At 28.2% G+C, this 14,611-nt stretch overlaps 1 protein-coding gene and 1 long non-coding RNA gene across 2 annotated transcripts in view; one reads left to right on the forward strand and one right to left on the reverse strand.

Moving 5' to 3' along the window:
- Positions 1–763: 763 nt before the first annotated feature.
- On the reverse strand, positions 764–3,905 carry LOC149056554 (uncharacterized). The gene is made up of 3 exons (XR_016191121.1): positions 3,774–3,905; positions 950–1,184; positions 764–882 (listed from the first exon to the last, which is right to left on the reverse strand). It is a non-coding gene; the product is annotated as an uncharacterized LOC149056554 (long non-coding RNA).
- Positions 793–14,611, forward strand: part of LOC107163172 (A disintegrin and metalloproteinase with thrombospondin motifs adt-2-like) — a 67,983-nt gene continuing 54,164 nt past the window's right edge. The window contains exons 1-2 of the mRNA XM_015510447.2: positions 793–900; positions 10,462–10,601. Coding sequence (XP_015365933.2) covers positions 802–900; positions 10,462–10,601 — 239 coding nt within the window. The 5' untranslated portion in view covers positions 793–801. The remainder of the gene's footprint in view (positions 901–10,461; positions 10,602–14,611) is intronic.

The following is a 14,611-nucleotide window of genomic DNA, read 5'->3' on the forward strand; positions in this document are numbered from 1 at the left end:
AAATTTTCTAGACGATCGGAAAAACACAAAGACCTCGCACTTCATCGACAGATTATATTTTCATTTACTCGAATAATCGCAGGAAAACCCAAAGAACATAATAGATATGTTCAACTAACAATTTTGACTTACACTGCTCAAACAATTACTCGTCTAATAGGTACATAAATAATATTATGGTAAATGGTAATCGTGTTCTTAAGCCTCAGAAACCCAAAATAATAATATATTATAACATATTATTATTATTATTATAAAACAAAACGTGTTATACGCGCCTCAATAATCTAATATATGGGTCTACTATAATTATAATAATAATTTTTTAATGCCATTATAACAAAAAAAAGTTATTATAATTATAATTATTAATTATGCAGGTAAATAGTTTCGACAGAGCGGGCGCCCCTCCCACACTCCGAAAACCATCATATTTATGACCACCCCATCCTTATGGCTTTTGAATAACAACAGTTATTGTTACCATCGTCCGCATCGCGACATATCAACAATGGTTACGTTAGCGTCATAAAATAATACAAAATAATATATAGATGGTACCAACCTTATAATTATCTTACCTTCATGACATCAAAACGGTATCACATTCTGGATGCCAAAAAACAGCCCACATCTCATTAATTAGCACATTGTTTTTAATATTATGATATCATATTGTTTTCGTTTAATCATTCCAGTCTTCACGTTATTGCTTGTTCCACGAACCTGCAGACTTTGACGACACGTGGCCAGAGAAATTTACCGATTTTTGAGCAAACCGCGTCCGGACTTCAAACCATCATGAATACCTCCACCGCCGTTGTGTTCGCGTTCTGCTGCGGTTCACTGTTTCAGTTGATACAAGTCTGTTCGTTTATGCATCTGGGTGATATTTACCAAGTAAGATACATGACGTTATAAGCGATAAAAATTCGGTTTATATTCTCACCACTCTTTCACCTCCACCATCGTATATGCTTGAATTGAGATGATTAGGTATTGGAATCCTTGTCGAATATCGGAATATAGGTATTACATGGTTATATTAAGTACCATTGTACCACGGTTGATGGACTAACATATTATTATTTTAATCCGTATTCTGTATTATTTATTAACCTACCGACATTGTACAATGTGGCTGTGCCTCTAAGTTCAGTAAGTATCGCTATCAGTAACTGCGCCTGCAAGCAGAACGAAATATTATTTAAATGAAAATTTTTCCACATTAATAATACAAAATAAAATTCCATCGAAAATTATTCCACTATATTTTTACGAAATATCATAAAAAACATCTACGTTACAATAGAGATTTATTTCGATAAGTATGTAATTCATTATTTTTCATTTGTCGCATTATTCTAACTAAAAACAAAAATTTATTTTGTTTTTACGTGGTAAACTCGCATTTAATTTAATTTAATTATTTTGTTCTTTAATTGCTTGAAAAATGAATATGAAGGTCAATACAAAATGGTCATAGCAGAAAACCAAACTAAACAAACAATTTTTTCGAAAAAAACACAAGGTTTGAATTTTTATAGATTATTGTTGAAAACTCGCATTTATAATAATACATATATTGTATCGATTTTCCATGTACATACTTAAATTGTGATAGGTCTTAGACCCTAGTCCCTACAATTTTTAAGCATATTATATCCTATGACGTCAGCAAGTGCAGTCATTTAAATTGTTTGAATATGAAAAAAAAATATGTATATTATTTTTGAAATATTTAAACTATTATTTATCTTACTGAGTTTACCAGTTCCCCATCTACAACGTTGCTTAATAGTATAATATATTATTTATGTAAAGTTGGACAACGTGGGCTATGGCAAGGCAAATTTAATTTAACCATCTTTTGACTTTACATTATTATTAGGTAGTATATTTTTAGTTTTCGTCTTTACAACTGTCAATCCAATATAACATCAATTTGATTACGCGTTTTTTTTTTCATTTCTTATATTTGTATGTTTACAAGTGTACAACCATTTCACATGCATGGCCAATTGTATTACTATATTGAGCTCCTGTCAATAAGCATTACGGCTGAACTATTACGATATTACATAATATTGTAAAAACAATACATTTTTATTTTGAGATATATTTTTTAAACAAATAATATAACAATTTTTGCGTCCTATACAAAGAGTGCAATCAAACAAAAAAATAATAATAATAATAATAATACTTATAATTAATTAATTAGTATGTGAATATTATAATGAAAGTAAAACTATAATGTTTATGTACTACAGTGATATATTAGTTGAAATCGTTTGGATAGTATTTCTCCGATGATAAATATTGTAAAAACCAAAAAAAAAATTATAAGTTTGTGTATATAATTAGGTACGTAATATTATGTACATAGATACTATTATGGTTTAATTACTTATATAAATGAATAAAACAACTTATAAATTTAAATTTAATGTAATCACCATCAGCAAATATTATATACTAGGTGCCTTATTGATTATAAATTATAATATAGTTTGTCATCTTAAAGTCAGTAAATATACCTGCAACTAAGGGTCTACAATAATGTCATGTATTCAAATATCACACGTGTATAACGCATCTTCTTCTTTTTACCTAAATTTTGATGTGTTTGAAATCGTTGTGAATATTTTAGACCCAGATATGTAACAATACTATAATGTGTAAAACCGTTTCTTTTCCCCTACTTTTAACACTAATCGTTTAATGTGTTTTACAAACATTAAATTGCCTTACATTTTCAGAACATTTTATATGATCGGAAAATGTAATTTTCTAAATACGATATTTGTTTTTAATATAAAAGTAATAATAATCATAGAGTTCTCGGAGCATTAAAAAAAATGTTTGTAACTGTTATTGTCTTTAAAAAAAGTTTACACATTCACTTGACCATTAAAACTTTAGAACGTAATAATGTAATAAACCTGTGTTGTAAAATAAACACTTCCATTGTGACTGGTATGAGGGACAACTTAACCATAATATCGGTTTTTTTAAATATATATTATATATATATATATATGGTTACGTACAGAGTGATTCACCAAGCATGTTCACTTCCATGTTTTCCTCTAACAATAAAATTATTCAAATTCTAAGTTTTGTAAATTATATTTGTTCAATGTGTGAATGTGTCCATAATAATTTCATTATTTAGGTTTCATATATCATATTATACAATTTTAATATTGTTAATGATCCAATTATTTGGGGAATTTTTGTTTTTTTAAATAGCACTTTTGCAAATATTTTGTCTTTGATCAGTCATTGTTCAATGACATCAATTTCCAAGATATGAGATTAAATATAATATAGACGATTGGTATAATATAAGTTATAACTATAAGTTTATTATTTTTTTAATTATCTACACAATTGTTACCACTATTACAGTATTACACATTTAGAGTTGCGTAGCATAGTGTTACAACTAGACATAAATTTATACCTACTTACTGTAAGAAAATAAAAACTAAATTCATATTGCGTTTCACACTAAATAGTTAAAACTTCAAGAAATTTCGTAAATATCCTCAAGTCATATCGAAATCAAATATTGATACATGGGAACAGTTGTTAAGTTGTAGGCACATACTTTGACATGTGTAGAGAATTTATAGTTTGTAAACATTAATGATTTTATCACATTACGAGTTGGATGTACCTTTTTATAAGTAAATTTTTGTGCCAATGCATCATCTTTCATATTATGAATATATATTCAATGTTAATAATATTGAGTTGCACTTAACTGGCTATTGACATCAATGATCGATAAATGTATACACTTCAACATTTCCCAATCTTCAGGGAAACCAGATGACATTTCCCGGCCAATGACGTTGTCACCTCTCCGATCCCACATTGACGTCATTGGCCATTTGTTATATCTAAACAAAACAAGCCTACAAACGTTTATTGAAAACATTATGGTTTTTAAAATTCACAAATAATAATTTATTATATCTTTTTCTTGTCTAATAGTGAAAAACAAAATATGGTTTTAACTCTACAATTTTACTTCACATAATATTATATCATTACTTTTATTTTAATCTCAGTTAGGCATCATGTCTATCTATCGCCATCGGTATTGGTATAGGTAGATATAGGAAGCCCGAACGATGCGAAAAGCCTCTGAGTATTGATTAATAAATAATAATAATTAGCGCTATTTTTCTGTTATTATATTAACTTAACTCGTACGTTCCAGACTTTCGTTGGTCGGGTTTTATATTATTATCCATCCCTGACAGTTAAATGTATTACGCATAATTATGTAACAGAGCAAAATTAATTGAGAACATCATATTATATAATTATTTTACCTCGTTCCACATACTAAATAAAATTCCCACACCGGAAGTTATGTGTCTACACACAGATTTTATTGATAACTTGATTTTACGGCAAATGGGTTTTTTTTTCTAATTAAAATCACAGTCAAAATGATTATCACTCTGTAGCGCCAATTAAAAATTATCCAATATAGAAACTAAACACATCGCTTGTCGTAGATGAGACGTAATAGATTTATCGCAGTCGTTAGTCGTTACTGCGATACTCTGGAATAGAATGCAATAATAAGGTGACAGAGACCAAACTAAATAATGGTAAAATTGAGCTACTTTAATATAAAAGTTTATCCCACGAATCTAGTGGCATACTATCCAAAGGAAAGGTTTGAACGTATCGACATTTTATAAAATGATTATCTTTCTCGTCAGTTTAAATTCTCCAACTTCTTTATTTTAAATCATATCAAGCTTTAAAAAAATAAAATAAAATTAAGTCTAAGTAAATGATAATGAAATCATTACGTGGAATTGTACGAAATATATTTTTTTCTTTTATAAAGCATAATATTCTAGTTCTCTTTTTGAAATTTGAAATCAATCCACTCCGCATCAGACTGCCATACAATTGTACAATTGTAAGTTATAATCACGTAATTACAATATATATTCAGCAACTCCACGCTTAAAAGTTGTTTTCGATATACTTCGCGATTAGTTCGTTTGTCTTTCAACTGTAATTATTCGTTTTAGTAGTTGTATGGTTCACCATCAAAAAGCCACCACTGATACAGGTTATCCTGAATGATATTTGAAGAATTCTCGTTACATTAGATACTTATGATCAAACTATACGTTCGTTCAACTTGGGATTTTTGGAAATTTTTTGCACTAGAGACGGCACGATCAAGTATCAATTTTTGCATTATTACCTATAGATTTTGTATAGTATTTAAGTTTATAAACTAACATACTATAAGCAAAAAAGCCCAGAAACTATTATCTTTAATTTGATTTAAATTCGTAACGAAAAAATATTTCCAGTGCCACTAGACAATTTGTGATGTATCTACTATCTAGGTACCTACTTAAACACAGTAAAAAACCTGAATATTTTGTTTTTGAATATTGATCACACTTTCTATACTCACTAATTAGAGACTTCGTAAAACGCACATATTATAAACATAAAAATGGAACAAACTTTCATAAATAAAACTATACCCTTTATACGTTTCTTAAACGCTACTCTTCAGATAAGATCTTGGAGAAGGTTTAAAAAATAAAATACACATAGAATACGTGTCAATACGAATAAAATGCGTTTCATATAAAACATAATATGTAAATAATGCGTTCCTGGACAAGTATAATACATAAATCCATTACGATTTATACGATTTATGTTCAGTCCACGTGATGCTGTAGAAAAATATTGTATGAAACGTTTTCGAAAAGTAATACAATTTTGACGATATGATCTGCAAAAAAACTTAACACCGCTTCAAGAACACTGAATACGTACGTGCGCATAAACAGGGTGTTCCACGGAGATCTGACAAATGAAATAACTTTTGTTCTAATCAAATATAATTCATAGACACTTCCGCTACATTTTTAGAATACATTTTTTATTTTTGAATACTGAAAATAAAAAACTTAAAAATTGGTAACATTTTTTTTGGAAATATTCAATATAATCAATTTGTTAATTTGATTTTTATTTCAAATATAATATAAAGTTTTTTAAGAATATTTTATAAAAACAATTTTAAATAGGTGCATGTTAAAATCTAATTATTTTAGATTCTGAACGAAGTGATGAATGCATTGATTTTACAATGATGTGTGTTTGTTTTCAATACAGAGTTTCTCATAAGTTAGTCTTATAGTGAAAAAAAAATTATAAGAACACATATTATGCACAATTTTTTTTTATAAGCGTTTATAGTTCAAATTTTTACAAAATCTGTCGAAAACGCGAAAATTTGTAGGTAATTTTGAAGTTGAAAAATCATAAAAATGTTTTGTGTTTATAACTAAGGATTAAAAATACAACACTAAGTTTTCCATAAGTTTTCCTTCAAGTAGCTATAATGAAAACTCAAATCATCATTATAGGAAAAATTTTAAGTGCGTTTGAATTTTAAATTTTCACGAAATAACGTAACGATAACGATTTATCCTCAAACGATTTTAAACATTTGTTATTATTCAAAAAGTATAAGTCGTAGATACTTAGGAAATTTGAAGCGTCATTATAAGAAAAATGTTTTGAGCGTTTGAGTTTTAAATTTTTATGAAATCGCGTAACGATAACGATTTATTCTCAAACCAAGTAATGTACCTATATCTATGATAATATAAGGTATTATGAATTATGATAACTACATGCAATTTTTTTGGAAAAATTGATTAATTATGCCTTATGCGAAATGCGTCCTAATTGAAAAATAAAATATTTGTTTCAAAATAGAATATATGACAATATTTAAATATAATATATTATCCTAGACTGACAAATTATCTCCGTTCGGAATCGTTTTTCGTATACAATGATACCTATCATTGCATTCAAATCTAACCTACCCTAGTCAGAGGTCCACCCCAACCCCTAATGTACAGCAGAGCGACATCCACTTACCCGCTTTTTTATTGTATTTATATTAATAACATGTGATGTATAAACTACATAAAATGTTTCTAACATAAACTAGATCGTAATTTTCTAAATGAAAATATTAATATTTAAAAAAAAATTAAAAAATCGGCCATTTGACTTAAATAAGTATTTTTACCATATAAATTTTTCTAAAAAGATTTACAAATTGGTTATATTGAATATTTTGAGAAAAAATGTTTATCAATTATTAAGTTTTTTATTTACAGTATTAAAATATAAAAAATATAAAATGTATTCTAAAAATGTAGCACAAGTATCTATGAATTATAATAAGAGGAAATTTAAAAAAAATATTGATTAGAATAAAAATTTGTTCATCATTTGTCAGATCTCCGTGGGACACCCTGTAAATATATAAAATAATAACGGATAAGAGTGATAAGACAGTTTTACAAGAGTCATTATTGTTATTAAGTAATGATATTTTCGATCGAATTGATAATAATAATATTAATAATATTATTATCTAATAACGTTTATTAAAAAAATTCAGATAAAAACTTGACAAACTATTATATATTACTGTTAAAATAGTATAAAGCAGATAGATAAAATAACTGAACAATAAATTATATATTACACTTGTCCTCTGACTTGGATAACACTATAATATACTCGTTTGTTTTGCCAAACGTTTTCAATGCAATTTCATATTTTTATATTTTTTCTGTATATGTATTCGGTCGGTCCCTCGAGAAGTCTAAGTAAATAAGTAATATATTGGTATAACTTACAGCATATATAAAATTATCTATTGCGCCAATACCTAAATATTTTTGACCAACAGGCAGAACCACCAATAAGTGTACCTACAAGTACCTCAGGTTGTTAACAGTGAACATTAAAATTAAACGATAAACAAAGGTTAATCAATTATATATTATCAATAAGACAGTAAATAATTATATAGGTATTTTCATAAATCATAATGCTTTATATCATAGTCATACCACATGGAAATAAACACGTTTTAAACTTGGACCTCTTTGATTTCAAAAATCAGCCATTTCATAGACTGCAGTATTAATATATATATATTTATATATATATTGTTATATTTATAGTTATATATTCAGGATATATCACTCCATTATAAATCTGGCTTGAGAACCTTAGTCTCAGTGTTTATATTATATATATTATAAAATCTCTATACTAGGTCAATACGATACCGCATTAACGCAGAAAAAAATTTTCTGACGATATCGCGAATATTGATGCAATTCTAACACTCGTGATTTACTAGTACATGTCAAATTGTCGAACTTTAGATCTCTAAACTAACCTTAGAAACTAAGTCCGCATATCTGAACGACAAATTCTGATTGTTACTATTGTTCTCAGCTCGTTGAAATACGTATGTAAGTATCAACAAAAAACAATTAGAATCTTTGAGACTCACGAGGTAAGCAAGTCGTAAAATTCATTCCACTTCTGCTGCAATATAGGTTCCGAGAGTACCACGAAAAATCAACTTTTTGTAAGGAGTGAATGTCATAATTCTTCATCAGCAATCGTACATAAGAGTTTTCAGTATTTCAGTTTTAAGAAATAATTCACTATAAATAATAATAGCCTTTAATATAGATTTTTGGATATATTTTGAACTCTATGATATCATGATCATAATAAAATAAAATACATTCAGAATTTAAAAGTTAAATCACTGATTTAAGTATTCAAATAGTCGTACAAATAGTATATATTTTACTGTACATATTACCTATATTTTTATGTTGAACAGCGTAAAATACGCAACGTCTAACTCAAATTAGATTGTTTTTATTATAGTTTCCTAATCGTAAATCATATATAGGTACGCTAAATGGCTAAGTCGTTGAAATAAAATTAACATGGCACTCAAAAATGTAAAAGACTGTTGAACGAAATACGTTTTCAAAATATTGTTTAATGTTTGGACTTGTTAAAGTTTTAAACATTTTATTTATTTGTTTGTTGTGATTTCACTTACGCGCACGTGCGATGTGTGTCTACCATATTCTTTTGATTATTGGATTATCATTCCGAAATGTGTTGTACATAATGGTGAAGCGAGTTTTAATTTTTCGTGGCCACGTTGATAAACACACGTAGGAATTCTAAAATATTCTAAAAAGTTTGTGTTCGATCAGAGGACCGTGTGACATTTTATTTCTATTCGCTATATTCTAATATTTTATGTATAATTTTTGATTTTCGTATTTTTTCACGTATTGATCACAGATCACGTAGGTTAGGTACAAAAAAAGTACAAAAAAAAAAAATTATGTTTCATATAACAATTATAATATTATTTTAGTTTATGCGATAAAGATATAGGTATAGTATAATAATTTGTTTTTATTAAATAAACAGTATAATTTTACATGTCGAATAAATAATTCTGGAGCAGTAACTCGCTATTCCTAACTTTTCAGATAACCCGCAAAAAAATATAAAAATAATTCTAATTTTGGGTCATTAAATTTTCTTGAAAATATTACAGAATGTCGTGAATCTATAAGAAGTCCCTTTTATGCAGATAAAATTTACGTAACTTAAGTTCAGTTCAGTTATATTATTTTTTAAAATACTTACGAAATTCTGAAAATTGTTTAGGCTGTTATAATTTCCTATTCGAATCAAAATGTTGACATTGCGGTACATGCCGGTAAAAGACTTGCTGCAACAACCAAATGAGTCCATATTTTGAAATTGTTCAAAGCGGCCATTTTAATATTCGTTATTCCGTTTACCATTACAATAAAAAATACTTAAAGAAATGTATGGTAACTTGGAAGAAAATAATAGGATTCGTGTGGTCACAGAACAATGTAGAACGTCACACTGTGATTTGTATAACACGAAAACGACTCCGAGTACCAATCTGAGCTTATACCAAGGTTTAAGATAATATACTTTAACCGTGGTGTATATACGTTTGTTTGCCTGAGTTACGCGGAAACGTTCATATGCCTTTGTCAGTCAACCAATTTTACCAATTCACGTTAATCACCAAAATCCACCCTGGTGTGTTGGTTTTTGCAAAGGTATTGCTTCCATGAAAACGATTTCATGGAAACGTACACTTCGGAAATATCGTTATTTCTTTGTTGTTGCAGCATTAAACAGCAAGCCGTTCAGCAACTGTACGCATTACTGAAAGAGCGTTATTATTATTATTTTTTTTTTTAGTTACCGGTTTAGTTTAATTGTTGCTCGTTCTTATTATATTATATAAGTTTCAAGTAAAGTGAAAGATAGTAAAAAATTGTAAGAACTAAGATCGCAAGACACTAATTACAGAATAAATTCGAATTATTTCATATTTGCTAAATTTATTACTTTGAAAGTCTAAAGCGACCGGTCATCATCTGTGGCGCTTTTAGCACTAATGAAATGTGACGACTTATCTACAACGCCCTCGGAATAATAGCATGTTTATGTGATATTTTATATTGGTTTTTGTTTTCACTCACACAGGACTTACACGATGCGATGACGGTAGACGAGCTAAATTATTATTTCGGAGTGTCCTATCCGGCGGATGTACCCGAGTACGAGGTGGTCACATTGTCCGATCCAGCAGACCGACCGGATTGCACGTTTTTCATTTTTGGCAGGTAACTGTATAATATTATTAATACCATTGTATTATTATTACGTCCAACTCAAGCAAGTCTGTTTTTATTTCTATTTTTTTTTACGACAAATATAATAAATATAATGTCCAGACGAGATTTCGTCAGACCCACCCTAGAACACGGTAACATATTTATTATATTTCCATTCACATAATACATAATACACGAATATGATTGGATTTTTTTCTTAAAACTCAAAAAAGCGGGAAAGTGGGTATCGCTCTGCTGTACATTAGGTGGTGGGGTGGACCTCTGACTAAGGTAGGTTAGATTTGAATGCAATGATAGGTATCATTGTATACGAAAAACGATTCTGAACGGAGATGATTTGTCAGTCTAGGATATATTATATTTAAATATTGTCATATTATATTCTATTTTGAAACAAATATATTATTTTTCAATTAAGACGCATTTTGCATAAGGCATGGTTAATCGATTAGTGTAGTTATCATGTAGTTATCATAATTCATAATACCTTATATTATCATAGATATACGAATACCTGGTTTGAGAATAAATCGTTATCATTACGCAATTTCATAAAAATTTAAAACTCAAACGCTCAAAACATTTTTCCTATAATGACGCTTCGAATTTCCTAAGTATCTACGACTTATACTTATTTTCTCTATAGCTATTTAAAGCAAAACTTATGGAAAACTTGTTGTTGAATTTTATAACCTTAGATATAAATAAAAACAATATTATGAATTTTGAACTACAAAATAATTTGCATTTTGCAATTTGAACTTCAAATGCTAATAAAAAAAATTGTGCCTATGTATTCTTATAATTATTTAATCACTATAAGACTTATTTATGAGAAACTCTGTATTAAATTTTCAAGTATTTTGATAGGGCAAAAAAAATTTTATTGACACTTCAAAAAAAAATTTTCAGAAAAATTGAAAATTTCAGTTGTCTATAAATATCTCAAAAAAAGTCAAAATTTTTTGAAAATTAAATCATGTAAAGAAAATGCCAATCTTAATAACTGGTAATATTTTCAAGCATCTACGACTTATACTTTTTGAATAATAACAAATATTTAAAATTGTTTCAGGATAAATCGTTATCGTTACGTTATCTCGTGAAAATTTAAAATTCAAACGCACTTAAAATTTTTCCTATAATGATGCTTCGAGTTTTCTCTATAGCTACTTGAAGAAAAACTTATGGAAAACTTAGTGTTATATTTTTAATCCCTATTTATAAATACAACAAATTTTATGATTTTTCAACTTCAAAATTACTTGCTAATTTTCGCGTTTTCGACAGATTTCATAAAAATTTGAACTATAACGCTTATAAAAAAAAATTGTGCATATGTATTCTTATAATTTTTTTTTTCATATAAGACTAACTTATGAGAAACTCTGTATTAAATTTTTTAAGTATTTTGATTGGGCAAAAAAATTTTATCGACACTTCAAAAAAAAATTTTCATAAAAATCGAAAATTTCAGTGGTCTATAAATAACTCAAAAAAATATCAAAATTTTTGAAAATTAAACTGTATATAGATAACACTAACATAAAAATTTGGTGAAAATTTCAAGTATTTACAGTGATTAGTTTTTGAATTACAACCATATAAAAAAATCGATTTGGTCGAAAACTGATTTTGCGTAAAAATTCCTGTTTTTCTGTCATTTTTTTTTGTTTTTCTCGATTTTTTTGAAAACTGTTGGAAAATGTTAACTTTTAACCTGTATAATGCACCAAGGATATTCACTTTTACACCGGAAACCACCCCCATTGTTTGAAATTGATGCATTATTTCGACTAGTTATGCTGTACACACACACATCATTGTAAAATCAATACATTCATCACTTCGTTCAGAATCTAAAAAACACAACAAATATGCTCAACAATTTTTTTAAAATTTTGATGCTTAAATTATAGCTACAATTTATATGAACAAATAATTATAAACAAAATTCAGTTGTACCTAACAGTTTTTCAGAAGTTCACTTACACTACCTGCTACACCTAATGTATACTGCAGACACGGTGTGACGATCGCTGATCATTATTGTTAACCAATTGTCGATGAAATAATATAATTTTTTTTTTTAAAAGACATTCCTAGCCAACAGTAGGCCATCTAAATCTAGAGATAATGTTTACAAATTTAGTTTTTGACTTTTAAAACATGATAACGATAAGAAAAAAAAAACACAGATAGTATGATTAGCTAACAGTTAATGTACGTAGTTTCTTGAGCGTTAGTTTATGCAAGTAGTCCTATGTTGAATTGATAATGCATTGATCCCGTTGACTTTTGAATAGACCTGAAGAAACTGTCAGCCAGAATTTTAAATAATATAATAATATGCTTTGATTAGCGTAGTACTATTTTATTTTTAAACATTCCAATTTCCAAATATGTATGATATATTATATTATGTTCTTATTTTTTGAAAGACCAACATTTTATACTTAAATATAGCCAAATAATATGTTCTTATTTTTTCATATCATGTTCAAGTATAATTTATAATATGCAATAACGATAAAATATGCAAAATTAAATATTTAGCAGTGTTACCTATAATTATGTTATAAAACATATTTACGCATCACTCACATTATTCTGCAATCATTCCAAACAAATATGAAAAAAAATTAAGTCCTCAGCCCTAATTATAACTAGAGTCTACAACCGCTCCTTTATAGGTTAGGTATTTATAATTGATTATTTTTTTTTTTTATTTGTTACAAATTTTAAACACACATTTAAATAATTTTCGTTAATTATTTAAATGAAAAAAAAATAAACTTTGAGATTTATATTTATATATTATAGTTTTGTTAAATATATAGAGGTATTTTTTTTTTTATTCAATGGATAGTATATGATATAGTTGGAGACTGAGTCTCCAAATTAAGGCTCAATTTCAATGAAAAATTTGGAGTTGTTCCATATTTTTTCAACTAGTCAAATAACCGTGTATTGCACAAAGACTAACTTTGCTCCCCCTCCCCCAGGGACAGCGCGAGTGGGGGAATTGGGGCATTTGTCCCGGGCCCCGCGTTTTTAAAATTATAATTAAGGCCCCGCAGTTCTTAAATGATATTTTATACTGTTCAGAGATTAGTTAGTTTGGATAATATGTAATGTGACTTTTATTTATTTTGTCCGGAGCCCCACAAATCCTAGCTCCGACCCTGCGGCCTCCCCTCACACATACACACACATGCAAACTTATTCAATATAATATTAAAATCATGTAATTATTATATTGAATAATGGCAAATCGCACAACAGCAGATATAGATTTAATTATATACATAATTTAAGGGAGACTGAACTCAAATATAGTTCTAAAAACACCCTAGTAACTCTTTGCCTGCCTCCCCCTTATAATAGCGACTACGCGAAACGGGCAGAGCTTCGACGATCAACTACCTGTATAAACTAGTATTCACTATTACGTATAAAATAACGAGTAAACATAATAGCGGCAAATTCCTCCACGGAGTGTACATAATAATAATATGTATACCGTGTTTAAATTACATATGTGTGAGATGTATAAGTATAATATGTTGTTGTATCACGGGCGTTGTACGACGCGCGAAAGAAAAAGGTCCGAGGTGGATTCAAGGGACCGAAACTAATAATTGACCACGTTATACTACGAGTACATGGAGGTACGTGCGTACATCACAGGGTGGTTTATTTTAACCAGCAACGAGCTCTTCTTCTCAGATGATTTTTTTCACCTCTTAAAAACAAAAAAAAAACGTTTTACGTGATTCGTAATATACATCCTGTCCCCCACAGTAACATTATTATTATATAAATTTAATATCATAATGGTTTATGTCCTATCTGCTCGCATCGATTTCATGTATGTATATATCAGAATCTGCTGGGTCACTGTTGTAAACCCTTTAATATTCCGGCAATGGAGATGAAAAATTAGAATCATCTTTCATAATATTCTCATCCGATGAGGCACTACATCAGGGCACTTG

Source organism: Diuraphis noxia, unplaced genomic scaffold (assembly GCF_037042655.1).
Source record: "Diuraphis noxia isolate RWA-SAM2 unplaced genomic scaffold, SU_Dnox_SAM2 contig0003, whole genome shotgun sequence".
Lineage (NCBI taxonomy): Eukaryota > Metazoa > Arthropoda > Insecta > Hemiptera > Aphididae > Diuraphis > Diuraphis noxia.